Source organism: Tupaia chinensis, unplaced genomic scaffold (genome assembly GCF_000334495.1).
Source record: "Tupaia chinensis unplaced genomic scaffold, TupChi_1.0 Scaffold143936_1, whole genome shotgun sequence".
NCBI lineage: Eukaryota > Metazoa > Chordata > Mammalia > Scandentia > Tupaiidae > Tupaia > Tupaia belangeri.
This window is the reverse complement of record NW_006203787.1, coordinates 1,135,147-1,152,448: the sequence shown is the minus strand read 5'-3', so window position 1 is coordinate 1,152,448 and position 17,302 is coordinate 1,135,147. Positions and strand designations below refer to the sequence as shown.

Here is a 17,302-nt window from a genome sequence, read left to right as displayed (position 1 = left end):
ATGCTAACGCCAGTGGATGTTAGGACTAGGGCAGTTAAAATTTCAAAGCTACCTCCCCACAGGATACTTACTAACTAGAAAAAGTAAAATGTTAACTTTATAGTGGAGACTCCCCCATAGGGACCATGTGACCTAATGACGGCCATGCCAGTCATGGAACAGACTGACAGCATGTGCCTTCGGAACACTGGGAAGAGTGCAGCATCCCATCTTCAAGTGTCACTGCTCAAGTTCATAACCGATCTCTAAGCACAAGGAAATGTCAGACAGCCCCAAACTGCAGGACACCCTATAAGTACACAGGGCATTGTTGTGCTCTTCAAAACATCAGTGTTGTAAAATACAAAAACAAGATAAAACCACCAGAAAATGTCCCAGGTTAAAGTTCATGAAGAGGCATAACAACTGATTACAAGACATAATCCTGGAATGTTTTTCTTTTGGAACTGGCAACATATAAATGAAATCTATAGGCGAGCTAACAGCTTTGCACTAATGCTGTTTTTGGTTTTAGTCATTACTATATAGCATCATGTATGGAATTCCTTGTTTGTAGGAATACAAAGATAAACAAATATCTAGATACTAGAAATTTCCCTTGTGTGGCTGTTAAGTCCAAAAACATTTTTAAATGTCTTAAATGTTAATTAAAGACATTAACATTAAAAAGTTCATTAAAAAGCAAATACGACAAGATGCTATGAATGAAGATAAAGGAGTACATAGGTAAGCAATTTTTTCAATTTTCAGTTTTTCAGAAATTATGTTGATCAAGATTAAATAAATAAAGGAACAAAAAGTAAGTTGCTATTTAAATACAATGAGCATTATCCTTAAAACAACACAAGAGGGACCACCAGGTGGCACGTTAAGGCGCTGAACTCCCACAAGGCTGACGACAGTTTGAATCTTGTACCTGGTGGCTTGAAAATCATTCTGGGTGCATATATGTGTGTGCCCAAAATCCCGAGAATGGAGGAGAAGGGACTGTGGCATAGTCATCTCCCCTGGGGAGTTATTTATCACTTTCCCTCAATGTCTCTCTCCAGAGAGCACATGTGCCCCATGGCAAAAATCTAAACAACAACATTCAAACAAACAAACAAAAAAGACAAACCCGAATGCAGGGGATTTCATAAAACTGGCCTGGTCTCTTTAAGAGCAAACATGCCCAGCCATTCCCCTCCTAGGTATAGACCTAAGAGAAACGAAAACCTGGATGAACCTTTAAGGCATGCTAAATGACTACTGGTGAGCACAGAATTTTCAGGGGCTGTGGGAGATGGTGACAGAAATGTTCTGAAATTGTGTGAATATACTAAAACCACTGAACTAAGGCTTTAATTTTTTTAGATGTTTCTTTCCAATGAACTGGCCATTACATTTCCAAAGTTCTGGAATGACCAACAGACCATGAAAGACATTTCTTTAGGCTCCTGCTTGAAACCAACAGCTTCAACAAACTGCTGGCCTTGATTCAGGGCCAATGCAAGTGAACTTGAAATAGATGAATTGAGGTATGAAAATTATCCCAGAAAATAATAATGTGGCCAGAGTAAGGGTTTGGCATGGCCTACAGAAAATAAAATCAAGGCCATGTGTGAATTTTCCTTGGATCCTGGTTTAAAAAAAAAAAAAAAAAGCTACTTTAAAATGCCTCAATATGGGCTAGATATTAGATAATATTAGCGAATGAAAGTCTTCTTACATAAGACAATAAAGGAGTAACTTAGGGATCAAAAAATGCGACATGTAAAATTTAAGTTCAGATGGAAGTTCAGTAACAACATACTCAAGACACAGTTAAGGCAAATCTGGCCAAATTACTAACTCTAGAAAGTGAGAGTGGACTAGGTTTATTAGTAAACACTAAGAGTCTGATTAAGGCAACCGCTATTTAAAAGGCATACCAATTCAAATCCATCACTAATTCATAAATTTGATGCCTTAGATAATAGTTGCTAGATTACAACAGCAAAGTCCTTGTATTTTACATTATTTGTTTTATTCATTATAACCAATATTCAAATATTGGTGAAAATAAACACATACTCACACTGTGCTTTTTATCAATTCTTTGATTAGTCCTCCTTACTTCACCAGATGGGGTCAGAGATGGTTTGAAATAAACAGTTCGACTGGCTGCTATAGAAATTGGCTTTGGGGTCATGAGTGTTTGAACAGGGGGATACCGAGAGTCCACCTTACAGGCAAAATAGAAGTAAAAGACAAATATTTATTTTCATATATATCAATGATTCATAACCTAAAAATTACCTGAAAATTGCTAATGTGACCTAAAGACCCAGGAGAATATTCTAGAGAAATACCCAGTGGATACAAATAAATACTAGGAAAGAATTCTGACAGTAACAAAATCAAGAGTGTGTATCTGTGTATTTACATACACACACACAAATTTCAAATGGTTTCATAAATACACTCTATTTCATTCTTTATTTAATGACTATTCACACACATGCACACACAAAAAAATGGAACTACATTCAAAGCAGCTCTATAGATTCAAACTTGTACATGGTGAATTTTAAATATCTGAAGTCAGATTGATCTGCCACATTTTCTCCAGACTACTATAGTCCCTTCAGCTACAAACAAGAAGTTTTTTAATTAGCTATAAAAATATTTTAATTCCTAAAAATGCGTGATCAAATCCTTCTCTCAGTTGCTTTTCCTCTGTATTATTTAAAAAACAAGCCAAGCACTTCACAGCATAAGCCTAACTGGTAAAACACTGTTCAGTAATTCCAGATTCTCAAATGAACTGATGTGATTTTCCAAGTACGTGGTGTTTTATGAAAGTATTTTGGTATACTGAAACATAGTAGAAACCCTGTTGGTATAAGACGGACGCAAAGCCGGGAGCTTCTATTCTGTCCAAATATTTTAGTGCTATGAATTGAGGCCTGTCCCTCCGCAGCAGCTGTGAACAGCGCTGGTTTCCAGGGCAAAGCCTCTGGATAGCTGCTAGCTCTTCCCCAAATCCTCATCACAAGTGTGCGCCTACAACGCAGTAGGGCAGTCAGTTCTGCAGACCTAGTGATGACCTCTGTGAGACAGGAAGGAAACAGTTCTCCAGCCTTTATTTCCCAGCACCCACTGACAAACTTGTCCTGATACTACACTACACCATTAATTACATTTTTATTGATAACAATAATATTATGGCACTATTTCTTCCAGAGACATAACCACCACAACATCTGCTGGCCCCAAACTGTGATCATTTTAACAATTACTTTTGGAAAACTTGGGGCCAAAATGAATGCTCTGGGAAGCAGGAACCAGGAATCTACATTCTCTGAAGGATACTTTACCACTCACAAATATAACTAACAAGAGATGCCTTCTTTAACCTGAAATAGCAACCATTTTATTTTTTCCATGGTAATCCTCAAAGCTAAAAGGGTAGCAAGATATACTTTAAATCATCATGTCATTAGCTCCAATATCCTGGAAAAGTATTTTGCTGGCTGAAAAGTGTGCCAAACTGAAATCCTACAATAGATCTGATATGTTAATGAGGAAGTTTACAAGTTTACAAAGTTATGTTAATGAGGGCTTTAGCTCACCAAACTTCTAATTACTAAAATACTTTTCAACCTTTGTTCGTTCTTTATTTACTGAAAGGTAAGAATAAGCCATAGACTATCAAATCCAAAGGTGGAAATGCCGAGCAGCACAGTCCTGAGGCCCTCCGAGAGGCTACAATGTCCGAGTAAGACAATCTCATTTCTCAGGACCAGCAGGTGGCAAAGTGGTTACTGGACTCCTGTGTAGTTGACCACAGTTCCAGTCCTAGACCTGGCGACTTAAAACTCACACCAGGCCTGTGTGTGTGTGTGTGTGTGTGTGTGTGTGGGTCTGAAATCCTGAAAGGAGAATGGAGAAGGGATTACGGTGTGGCCAGCCTCCCTGGGGAATCAATGATTTAGCACTTTCTGTTTGTGTCTCACTGGCATGCGCACACGCCATATTACAAAAATCTATCTCTCAAAAAAAAAGAAGAGAAAATCTCATTTTTCAAACATGGTCCTTAATGACAAACAGCCAAGTCTGATTTGTATACCTGCTAACTGTATGAAACAGAATTGCAAACACTTTAAACAACTAAATGCTGAAGAGTCTTACCTTTTCTCTTTTCGTGTGGAAATCTGACAGATCTATCCCACTCCTATCAAGAGGCTGAAAAAAATGAAATTTTGTTAGAAGAGATGGAAAACTCTGAAAATGATGACTCGTATATATGCACATCATTTAAAAAAATATTTAAGAGTCAACTTACAGAATTCAGAGGGGAGGAAACAGATGGAATTCTTTTAGCATCCTGTTAATGTTGAAATAATAATAAAATTAAGGTTTTTCCCCATCAAACTCAAATTTTATAATCTTCTGTATTTAATTATGATTTTAAAAACTTACCGCTAGAGGGCTTGACATTTTCTCTAAAGACTGCAATATCCGCCGAGCTGTTGAACTGGTCACACCATAAGACTGGGCATTGAGCTGCTTCGCTTTCATCTGTCTTCTGACTGGGGCCTGTAAAGTGAAACCCTCTATTATAACAGAGCAAAATCAGAGGCACAAATTTCACACATGAAAATATTTACAAAATAAAAATGGATGTCCGAAGTGACACAAGACTAATGAGTTAACAGCAACTTACCTTGGGTGGTATCACCAACAGCTAGGTTAGTATTTTTTTCTTTCTGCCTTTACTGAAAATCTTACTCTCTGACTCAGATTATTCTTATAATAATAACAAATAAAAGAGTGATAAGATAACATGCAGCACTCTAAAGATCTGCCAGTTATGTTGCATGGGATGACTGGTGAAAACAATTCTAAGATTATCTGGGTCCACTTCCCCTTGATGTTTAAGGAACATTAAATTAGTGAAAACTGAATTAAGCTATCAGTTATCCTGAGTATTAAATAACATTTAATTACAGGGAATTCTAAGACAGTTAAATGAAGACATGGCAGATTCTACAGCGGTCCAAATTCAAAATTTGAATTCTAATGAGATGTTATTCAGAAGCTGACATAACAAAAGAACATTTTTATATACTCGAGCTGTTTCTTGGTTTTTTTAAAAAGAATTATTATTATCGTTGTTGTTATTCTCAATTTTCTATTATTATTATTGTTATAGGGCACATGGTATCACTAGAGAGAGACAGAGACATGGAGAGAAAAGGGATGAGAAAGCAAGCTACTGGGTCTAGGACTTGAACTGTGGTTGGCTACGTGGGAGCCCAATGTTCTAAACACCATGCCACCTGCTTGCCCTCCAAGCTGTTTCTTAGTAAATGACTTTTAACTTTAAAAAATGAGGTTGAGGGGCCAGCAGGGGACATGGTGGTTAATGCACTGGACACTCCCACATGGCCAACCACAGTTTGAGTCCTGAACCTGGTGGCTAGTTTTCTTACTCCCCCCTCTCTTGGTCTCTCTCTGGTCAAATTAAAATAAATGAATGAATAAATAAAATTTTAAAAATAATTATTTTTTAAAAAACTGGGGTGGAAGGTTTTGGCACAATAGGAGGGCGCCACTCAGCAGTGGCTGAGGCACAGTGGTGCACACATGTGGTGCTAATTAGGTGACAGGGTCGGGAGGGTTTCAGCATGGCAAGACCTGTCAAGGAGGCATGTTTTCTGTTTCACTCACTCTCTATTCAAGCCTAGAGAGAAAAATACCAGTAAAAATCAGTTCTCTTTATCAAGAATGAATTACACCAATTTAATAACCAAGTGGCTACCACAAAACTAAGTAGGCAATATTAAAAAAAAAACACACAACAAAAATATAACCCAGTTTTTATGAACAGCTTATAATATATGAAAAATTGAATCGTAGGGGCCAGCAGCTGGTATAGTAATTAAGGCACTGCATTTCCACATGACTAACTGTGGTCTGAGTCCAAGATCCAGAGCTTGAAAATCATGCCAGGCACATGTGCTTAAAATCCCAGGAGAAGAATGAAGAAGAGAAGAGAAGGGATTATGGCATGGCCATCCCCTACAGAGGGTGATTTCTCACTTTCCCTCCCCTGCCCACTCTAGTGAGCGCAGGCGCCCTGTGGCAAAATTTAAAAAAAAAAGGAAAAAGAAAAATCAAGCCATAATAACTACTTAAAACAATGTTTCCCTGTCAAATGCCGAACAGCCAGCCATTCTATTTCTGGAGCAGCTGCAATAATCTATATTCATTCTAGTAACACCTGGTGCCCATTAACAATTACTGGTCAGGCCACAGGCTTTGGCAGACAGGAAGAAACAGTACAATTTCCTCCAGGAAATAAACAATAGTCTAAGATCCCGAGAGAAGAATGGAGAAGGGATTGCGGCTTGGCCATCCTTCCTAGGGGGTGATTTCTTGCTTTCTGTCTCTCTGTCTCTTTCTGGTGAGCATGCACGCTATAGCAAAAACCTCTCAAAAAACAAACAACAAAAAACAAACAAACAGAAACTATTCCATCATGGAATCTACAAGCTTTTTAGGGCCACAGTTCACGAATCAATAAAATGGAACTGAATTAGAGAATCTTTAATGTCCCCTAGCTCTAACACTCTAGGAAAAACAGGAAGAGATTTTCTCCCCAAGTGACAATCATAAATATTTTGGAAGTCTGTGCAGAGGATTCCAAGACTTAGCATAACAAAGTAAAGATTCAGTATTAGCAATACTAGAGGTAAGTAGTAAGGACATACTCAAACTAGTCTATGAATCACAGGCTAGACTTCTACGAAAATACTGAACTATTTTAATTATAAAAAAAACTTTTAAAGAGTAATGCAGGGGCCTGCAGGTGATATGGTGGTTGAGGCACTGAACTCCCATATGGCTGACCACGGTTCGATTCCTGGACCTGGGGACTTCCTTTTTCACTTCCTCCACTCTCTTTGTCTCTCTCCAATCAAATTTAAAAATATTAATAATAAATAAAAGTTAACAAATATTTCTTTAAAAAACTCTTTAAAAAAATAATAATAATTTTAAAAAAAGGAATGATACAATCCAGCCTAAGCTTTAGAAAAAGCTCCCCATGTGGGCCAGCCGGTGGCCTGGTAGTTAGGAGCTGAAGCTCACATGGCTATTGCACGGTGTGAGGACCAGATGCAGTGGCTTGATAAACATGCTGGGCACGCGTGCACTCATGCCCAAAGTCCCTGAAAGGAGGGAGAAGTGGAGAAGCGACAGCAGTATAAATATTCCCCGTGTGGGGGCTTGCTCTCTCCCGCTCTGGTGAGTGTACACGCCATCTAACAAATTAAAAAGGAGGGGAAAAAAAGCTCCCTGTGTAATGCCAACATTCATTTAATTCTTTTTCTTATTACACAATATTGTCCTTCATAAACAAACTCAGAAATAAGCCTCATAATTATGGTTAATTATATATCAAAGAATCCTCTCATTAGGAAAGCATTAACTACTCTAAAGATAAAACAAAATCTCCTAACGTAGTTATTTCAAAGGCATTCCTATGTTTGTAATGGACTGTCATCTTAACAAGATTTCCCTCTCCAAAAGCCTATATGTACATCCTCTCCCATCTTTAAAATGTCAAAATCTGCAGTGTCGAATAAAAGAACATAGCATTATATATTCAAAATGGAATTTTCAGTCAAGAAAATAGGAGAAAAAAGGCACAGAATAATCTGATTTACCTTAACGGGATGCTTTTTAAGATACGCATGCTGTCTACCACAGGCCGCCTCTTCCCTTATACTCTGCACTTCTCTCCTGCCTACTCACTGATGAGGACCTGCAGCAAAACGCTGACCAGGAGCAGGGACAGCAGACGTCCCTGCTCACTTCCTGATCTCTGGGGGACAATGCTCAGTCTTTCATCAGTAACTGTAACACCAGCTGAGGATTTTTATTTTTTATTTTTATATAAATGTGCTTGATTAGGTCAAAGAGGTTATCTATTCTTAGATTGCTGTTAAATTATTTCATGAGTGAATACTGGATTTTGCCAAATGTTTTATATGTCTATGGAGATATTAACATGATTTTTATTCTAGTCGGTTTACATGGCAGATTACATTAATCTTCAAATGTTAAGCCAACCTGGTATTCTCAGAAGAAACCCCACATGATTATGAAATTGTTTCTTTCTTTCTTTTTTTTTTGGTGGAGAGTTTTTTGCTATAGGGCGTGTGCGCTCTCCAGACAGAGAGACAGAGAGATAGAAAGCGAGAAATCACCCCCCCCCCCGGGGCGATGGCCACACCACAATCCTTCTCCTCCATTCTCCTCTCGGGATCTTGGGCATGCACGCACACACACGCACCTGGTCTGAGTTTTAAGCCACCGGGTCTGGGATGCGAACCGCAGTCAACTACATGGAGTCCAGCGACATAGCCATTACGCCAACTGCTGGCCCCTGAAATTGTTTCCTTTTATATGATGGAAACCACTGACAATTATTTTGATGAGAAGGTTTATGTCTATAATTCATGGGAAATATTGGTCCACAGGTTTCTTATAATGTCTCTGCCTCATTTTGGTATGAGGAAGATGCTGGCCTCCTAAAATGCCAAGAAGCCTTCCCTCATCTTCTACCACATTGAGGAGTTTCTGGACAGCTGGCATTATTTCTTTCTTAAATTCTGACAGGATTCACCATGAAAGCCTTAAGATTTGACCCTGAAAATTTCTTTGCTGGAAAATGTTAATTATGAATTCAATTTATTGAATAAGTAAGACTGTTCAGGCAATTTATTCTTGACTAAGACTAAATAACACAGAGTACTTAGGTATAAATCTAACAAACAAGTTCAAGGTCTGTATGCCGAATACTACTAAACACTGATTACAGAAAGTTTTTTTAAATGAATTATTTATTTATTTAAATTTGACCAGAGAGGAACAGAGTGAGAGTGAGAACGGGAAAGTGAGAAAGCAAGCCACCAGGTCTGGGACTCAAACTGCCATCACCCATGTGGGAGTCCAGCACCCTTAACCACCATGCCACCTGCTGGCCCAATTTTAAAAAATCTCAAAAGCACCTAAACAAATGTAGATATATATACCTGTTCAGGGATTGGAAGACTCAATTTTGTTAAAATGTCCATTTTCCCCAAGTTGATCTTTAGACCCAATGTAATCCTAATCAAACTCCGAGCAGACTTTGTGGAAACCAATAAGCTAATTCTAAAATTTTACGAGAAAGTCAAGGACCTACAAATGCCAAGACAGGCTTGGGAGAAAAAAATAAGTTGAAGGACTCATATTACCTATTTTAAGACCTTCTATTGCATTATAGCAATCAAGACAATGTAGTAGACAATGGAGGAAAAACACACACACAATCAATGGAAAATACAAAATCTAGAAACAGAGACATATATATAGTCAACTAGTTTTTAACAAAGGTGTAAAAGGTGTAAAGCTAATTTAATGGACAAACAACAACCTCTTCAACATACGTGGTAGTAGAACAACTAGTCACATGTAAGTAAACTTTAACCTATACTTCATACTACTCATAAAAAACTAAAACCATGACATTTCTAGAAAAAATAGGAGAAAATCTGTGATGTTTAGGTGTCTAAGATATAATACCAAAAGCATACTAACATAAAAGAGAAAAAAACCCCTGATATTCTAGGTGTGACCAAATGTATAAACTTCTGCTCTTCAAAAGCCACTTTTACGAAAAGCCACAGAATAGGAGAAAGTATCTGCTAAACACACATCTGATATAGGGCTTGTTTCCTGAAAAATGAACCTAAGACTCACTACTAAGAAACTCCAATTTTACAATGGGCAAAAGACCTGAATAGACACTTCATCAAAAAAAGACAAACTGATGACAAATATGCACATGAAAAGATGCTCCACATCACCAGTCACTGGGGTCCACAGCACGCCTGTTAGGTTGGCTGAAACAATAAAATGACCACACCCAGTGCCGAAAAGGGTGGAGAGCCCCAATTCTCCTTCCGCACTGGCGAGAACGCACACTGGCACTAGCCACTTTTTTGGAAAACAGTTTGGCAGTGTATTTGTTTATCCCTGTATACTTAACATAAGTATTGGCCATTCGACTCCTAAGATAACCCAAGAGAGATGAAAATGAATGTTCAGACACAATGGTCATAGCAGCTTTATTCTGAACGAAAACTGGGAACAACTCAGTATCCTCATACCGGCCAATGAAACAAACTGTATTACAACCACTATGTTCAGCAACAAAAACAAACTAGCCATTGATACATGCAAAACCAGGCCCCTCTCAAATGCACTATGCTAACTAGACTTAAAAGACTCCAGGGGGGAACCAGCAGTTAGCGTAATGTCTATGTCGCTGGACTCCCACGTAGTCGACCGCGGTTCGTGTCCCGGACCCGGTGGCTTAAAAAACTCACGCCGGGCGCGTGTGCGTGTGTGCCCAAGATCCCGAGAGGAGAATGGAGGAGAAAGGATTGCGGCATGACCATCCCCCCTGGGGGGTGATTTCTCGCTTTCTGTCTCTATGTCGCTCTCTGTCTGTCTGGCGAGCGCACGCGCCCTACAGTGAAAATCTCTCAAAAAACAAACAAACAAACAAAAAAAAGACTCCACACTCTGGAACCACAGATAGTGTAATGGTTATGTCACTAGAGTAATCATGTCATAGTCAACCATGGTTCGAGTCCCAGAACCAGCAACTGAAAAATACTGGGAGCGTGAGTGTCCAAAATCCTGAGAGGAGAATGGAGAAGAAAGGACTGTGGAGTGGCCATCCCCCCTAGGGCATCATTTCTCGCTTTCTATCTCTGACTCTCCCTCTGTCTATCCAGCAAGTGCATGCACCCTATAACAAAAAAATATCTCTTAAAAACAAAATAAAATAAAAGAACCAGTGAATGGCGTAAAGATTACATCAGTGGACACCCACATAGTCGACTGGGTTTGAGTCCCGATCTGACGACTTAAAACCCATGCAGGGTGCATGTGTGTGCATGCCTAGGATCCCAAGAGGAGAATGGAGAGAACGGATTGCGGCATAGCCATCCCCCCCGAGGGGTGATTTCTCACTTTCCGTCTCTGTCTCTCTAGCGAGTGAACACACCCTATAGCAGAAAAAAAAAAATCTCTTAAAAAAGAGAAAAAAGACTATATATTCTATGAATAAGTTTACATGACATTCTGGAAAATCCAAAACTACAGGGAAGGAAAACAATTAAGTGGCTGCCAGTGGGTGGTAGTGGAACGAAGGGCTGACTGATTACAGAGATGCAGAAGGTAATGTTGCAGGGTAACAGAAATGTGTGCTCAATATTTTGACTGCAAAAACAGTAACAAACTATGTTTTATTAAAATTCAAATACTCTGGTAAGGGTAAATTTTATTAGGTGTAATTTATGCCTACTGTGGAGAAGGAATTAATTATCAAACTTCTAAGAAACACACACACAAATCTACACAAAACACTCACTTAGGCCTAAAATAATGTTCAGATGCCCTAAATTAAAAAATGTAATCTACATGTCTACTATTTTACCAAAGATTGAGTAAATGAAAACTTTTTTTTTGGGGGGGGAGGGGAGGAAATAGGTGTGTGCCAATAGTTTAAAGGAGAAAAAAAGGTTATCAGCCCTCATCCAAGCCAACCTGATACGGCGTGTTCCGTAGTTTAGACTGTCTCACAGCAGCTGCTGCCCCACCATATGTTGTTTTTCCAGGATAAAAAGGAGAATCTCCAAGCTGACTTGTTTTGAGGATTGAGGAATTCCCAAGTGACTGCACAGAAACACAATGATAAATTATAAGCATTAGTAAACACTCAAAACTAATGTGATTAAATCCAATCCAGTCAGTACTCACAGGGGAAAGTGTTCCAAAAGCAGACAAGTTGAAGGCTGGTTTTTTTGAGCTGGTGGCAGTGTGCTGTGAGAGTGAGTGAGGACGCTCAGCCTCCGGGGACCACAGAGGTGGCAACGAAGTATTCTTTGAAACAGCTATATCTGAAACAAAAACATAGTAATGGCTCATAGTAATGGCTCCAATTACAAGACCCTAGATTTTTTAAAAAAGAACATTAAAATGACGACTAAGTCAGCAAAAATAATCGTCCCATGAAATTTAATTTTACTTTCACAATTATTAATTACCAAATGTGAAAAATACCTTTATCAGAAGCTCTTGAAGAAAAACCACTGGTAGTTGAGATGTTATCATCATCATGCTGAGAGGTAGAATCTTTAATTTCCTTTACGAGGGAAAACCCAGAACTGCCGACTGGGAAAGCTGAGGATGTGGACGGCTGACAGTGCAACGCAGGGGATTCTAACACGGAGAAGTTCAGGTGGCTCCGATGAAGAGACGGCCGTGTCAACACGTCTGGGTAATGCGAAGCAGTACTAGTTGTTGAAGGTTCTTAAAAGAAAAGCCGTAATATTATGAATATACAGTTTAGAAAAAAGCAATCCACTGCCACAATAAAATGGTCTTTAAGAAAACACACTATATAATGTAGGTTCAATTCAAATCACAGAAACCGCCAATGAAAAGCCCAAGTTATGATCATCTTTCTTTTAATTTATTTATTTCTTCCATTAGCGAGGCAGGCAGAGGCAGGCAGCCCCAGCAGGTCTCTGTGACAGCCACCTCAGCCTCAGCCTGCCCAGATGGCACATACCGGCACCTGGTGCACTCTGGAAGGGTCCGGGACGAGAACCCGGTGCCGGGGCTTGCTCACGCAGCTGCAGTGTGCTTGTGCTGTATCACCACCTGCACCCAAGATATTCCTTTAGCCAACCGAGGTTCCAACCAACTGAAATTAATTTACTTAATTTGACAACAAGTATAGTTTGGTGACCACATACAATCTCTTTAAGTGCGTGATTTTTGTTTTTCCTTGAATAGGTATGAAACCTGCTCATAAAAATAAAATCACTGAAGCCAGATAAGACAGTAAGCATAAGCCTATCCCTCCAGAAATTACCGCTAATAAACCTATATATACACTCAGGTTTTTATTTGCATATACAAATATACACTTTCCCTAAACATGCTATGCATCCTATTCTGTGACTTGTGTTTTCATTTACTGATACGGTTTCTATATTGCATTCTATCACACCGTCATACTGATTTACTGTAACTGTCTGCTTCATTATTTTCCTAATACTCTATCAGATACACATGTGCTCATATCTGTATACTTTTAACATTGACAACATTCTTTTGGATAAAACCATGATTCTTTCAATATGTATGAGAATCATGAAGAGGAATATTAAACAACTATCAGTGAGAAATTATCCTAAGCGGTCCTAGGAATTCTGCGCATGTATGGGAGTAAAAACAATACATGTGAAACTGTTTTACCATATGGCACAGGGTCAGACCACATGCTTATCACAGATATTAAACTGGTTCAAAGGGTTTCCAAACAAACCGTATCCCACAAATAGCAAACGGCAATGTACATTTCCCATAGTCGCTAACACTGGTTATTAACCTTATCTGATTTCTGCCAATCTAATGTCAAATGGCATCATTATTTTATTTGCATTTATTTAAATAAGAGGACTTTTGAGCATCTTTTCTTGCATTTGTTGGCCACTTACATTCCTTCTTCTGTTAACTGCTTGTCCATTTGGCCTTACAAATATGATTCATAAGAACTGGGGCCAGCAAATGGTGTGGTGGTTAAGGTGCCGGGTCCCACACATGGCTAACTCCACAGACTGAGTCCCAGATCTGGCAATTCTGAAAATCACACTGGGTGCGTGTGCATGTGAACCCAAAATCCATAAAGGAGAATGTAGAAGAGACTGCAGTGTGGCCATCACCCAGGGAGTGATTTCTCACTTTCTCTATCTCACTCACACTCTCCCTGGTGAGTATACGTGCTACACAGCAAAAAAAAAAAAAAAAAGGAAAGAAAAGAAAAAAAGATTTAATTTTTTGGGATCACTAAGCTCAATGTGTGATGACTGTTGAAATACTACTATTTTTGGTAAATCCCATTCATCTTTTGGGGTTAGTATCTTATGTAATACATAAAATAACTTGGACTTCATTTATAGTCTTTTACCAATCCAAGACATAAAAAATAACTTTTATCCATTTTTTTTAAAAAAACATGGCACTGCTGGTCTTATTTCAACATAACATTTCATCTTTACTCCATCTAAAATTAGTTATGATACAACAGTGAAGGAGTAATTCAGCCTGTTTTTCAAATCATGTCCTGTTTTAGTCTCACACTAGTCCTTTAAATAAGCCACGCTTTACCCACTGGTTGAGACACCACTGTCGCCACACACAGGCATCCCGGTTCTCCTGCACCACTCTATCGCACCTTGCAGACAGTCCTTTCCTTTTTCTCTTCTTATGAATACCCTGCCATTAAGCAAGTCTCTTGTTACCATTTCTCCAAAAGCCTGTGCTGACTTAACATCAGTGTCACACTTTCAAAGTTATTGCAATATGTCAAACCCTTCCATTGATATATGTTTTATGCTGATCTGTGATCAATGTTCTTTGAGGTTACCACCATAACTGTTCTGTTTGCCCAGGTAACAATCAGGCAAAGTAGCTCACAGCGTCAATCCGCTGATTCAATTTAACAGATACATTATTTGAGGTTTTCCTCATTGGTCTACCCCACTATCTAATAGAAGACATCTGAAAACCCAGTGGCTCACTGTCATTAAAGCCATCGACGCTAGAGGCAAGTGGGCAGAAAGCTGCAGGCAACAGACTTGAAATGGGCCACAAATTCTGTTGTTCCTGCAGTGTGCTTCTTGAGAAATGCACAATCCTCTCCCAGCCCCACTGTTACTATTAATATAAAAGTTATATTTGTGTAATTAATATTTAGTGAGCAACACTGAGGACTGTCATATCAAAATTATTTTTAGCTTTCTATAATTTGACACTACTTCAGTAGTAGATGTATCTAAGTCTTTTGAAAATGCACCTGTAAAATTTAAGTGTAGTATTTCAGAGTAAGCAAATTTCTTCATTATATCTAGTAAGACTTTTATTCATCTTATTTGGGATTTATCTGTGCTACTTTAAGACACACACAATATGTCTGCGGGTATTAAACAACATTTTGAGAATGATAGAGGCAGATTACAGAATTATCTGGGACTCAAATGTTTAAGATAGAAGCAAAGTTCATATTTATGGCAAGAAGGGGGTGGAGAGCCATCAAATTTTTTTTAGTAGTTATCAAAAAGCTGCCCACAATGGCTTCTGAACAATCAGGAGAGTTGGGTGGGAAGATAGGCAAGCAGGTGCAAGAACAGAGAGAGTGAGAGCAGCCACAGGTTGCCATGGCTGAGCTGGGTGATGGGTGCCTGGGAGCTCAATGTACAGCTCTTCACTGCTGTAAACAGAAATTTTCTGTAATAACTGAAAGTTCAAAGTTATTCACTAATATGCTTAACACAGGAACAACAGATAAGTCACCTAATGGATTTAATAAAGCAATGAATAAAATGTGAATAGACCTTGGCAAACCAATGAAATTAATTTCACTGTTTCCACGAAAATACAAACAAAAAGGGAACTTTATATATGGAGAATGAAAAACTCTCCATGTATCCAACACATAAAATATTCAAATTAGTTAATCCTTACAATTCTGCTCATTGGACCAGCAGTGGGCATAATGGCTATGTTGCTGGACTCCCATGTCATCGACCACGGTTTGAGGCCCGGACCCGGGGGCTTAAACTCATGCCGGATGTGTGTGCGCGCATGCCCAAGACCCCAAGAGGAAGATGGAGGAGAAGGGACTGCGGCGTGGCCATCCCACCTGGGGGGGGCGGTGATTTCTCACTTTCTGTGTCTGTCTTTCTGGCAAGCACGCACACCCTATAGCAAGAACCTCTCCAAAAAAAAAAAAAAAAAAAAAAAAATCGGCTCCTTAAAAAAAAAAAAAAAAAAAAAAAAAAATCGGCTCAATAGAATGGAAAAGACCATTTTGGTAACAGTACGTATGATGAGCTAATGCATGCTAGAAGTCTCTAACCAGCAGAAGCAGAAAAGTGGTGGTCCCATTTAAACGACAGAATCTGTCAGCTTAGAGATCTACCAAATAGAAGTGCCAACATCAGTTGTTGGTAACATATTTAAAAGAAATCCTGGCTAATATACAGATTAAAACTTGACCTATTCTAATGAAAACAAGTGACCACTCAAAGACTATGCCCAACTGAATATTCATAAGAAAATTCAGATTGTCCATCTCTCCAAAATAAGAATATTCTTTTAAGCCCACTTCACTATCACTGTTTTTGTAGAGTAAGCAAATGAGGCAGGAAAACATGTTACTAAGTACAAGAAAATTAATAGGTCCTACATCCACATCAAGTATTTCTTCAAGACAAGACTTAACATAGACAAAATGTTGTGGGCTGGCTCTGTGGTGCAGTGACGAGTGTATCATCAAGAGAAGTAGGATCCCACATGGCAACCACAGTTCAAATCCCTGGCCTGGTCAGTCTGAGACCAGGTATGTGCTCAAGTGCCCAAGATCCAGCAGGTTGGAGGACTAGATGAAGGGTACCCAAATAGCCATTTCTTTGCAGATACACACATGGCCACTAGGCACATTAAAAGATGTAGATCATCATCAGTCATCAGGTAAACGCAAATCAAACCCGCAATGAGATACCATTTCATACCAGCTAGAATAGCCATTATTTAATCGAAATAAACTGAAAATCAGTACTGGTAAGAAATTAAATCCTTCATATACTGCTGGTGGGAAGCTAGGATGGTAGAGCCATGTGGAAACAGTTTGATAGGTCCTCAAAATATTAAATGCAGAATTAGTATATGACCCAGCAATTTTACTACACATAAACACTTGCATACCAACATTCGTAGCAGCATTATTCATAATATCCAAAAAGTAAAAACAATTCCAATGTCTAGTAACTGATGAATGTTTAAGTAAAATGTAGTTTATCCACACCATAAAAATAAACTAAATTCTCATATGGTATGGATGAATCTAAAAAGCACTGTGCTAAGAAGTCAGAAAAACACCACGATATAGGATTCTACTCCCTCTTATTACTGCTAACCAGGGGGTTGGGGAGAGGTTGGGGGGGTGACTCCTAATGGGTATGGGGTTTCTCTGAGGGTGACAAAATGTTCTAAATTCACTGGTGGTGGCAACTGAGGAACTCTGAATATACTACAAATTAGTCAACTGCAGACTTTACGTGAGTAGTTTTATGACATGTGAAGTATAGCTCAGTAAAGCTATAAAAACATATATATAAAGTGAAATGACAAAGTAGTATTTCTAACT

At 38.8% G+C, this 17,302-nt stretch overlaps 1 protein-coding gene and 1 non-coding gene across 9 annotated transcripts in view; both read right to left on the bottom strand.

The window, feature by feature from the left end:
* The window catches only part of NUP153 (nucleoporin 153), a 78,295-nt gene that overhangs the window by 31,784 nt on the left and 29,209 nt on the right, over positions 1-17,302 (bottom strand). For all 8 annotated transcript variants that reach the window (XM_006165514.3, XM_014582959.2, XM_014582960.2 and 5 more), the window contains 7 exons: positions 12,148-12,396; positions 11,845-11,984; positions 11,632-11,760; positions 4,444-4,560; positions 4,307-4,348; positions 4,153-4,206; positions 2,057-2,203 (listed from right to left, as the gene is read on the bottom strand). In XM_006165514.3, the coding sequence (XP_006165576.1) occupies positions 2,057-2,203; positions 4,153-4,206; positions 4,307-4,348; positions 4,444-4,560; positions 11,632-11,760; positions 11,845-11,984; positions 12,148-12,396 (878 nt within the window). The remainder of the gene's footprint in view (positions 1-2,056; positions 2,204-4,152; positions 4,207-4,306; positions 4,349-4,443; positions 4,561-11,631; positions 11,761-11,844; positions 11,985-12,147; positions 12,397-17,302) is intronic.
* Positions 1,352-1,487, bottom strand: LOC114005525 (small nucleolar RNA SNORA2/SNORA34 family). The gene has a single exon (XR_003547372.1). It is a non-coding gene; the product is annotated as a small nucleolar RNA SNORA2/SNORA34 family (small nucleolar RNA).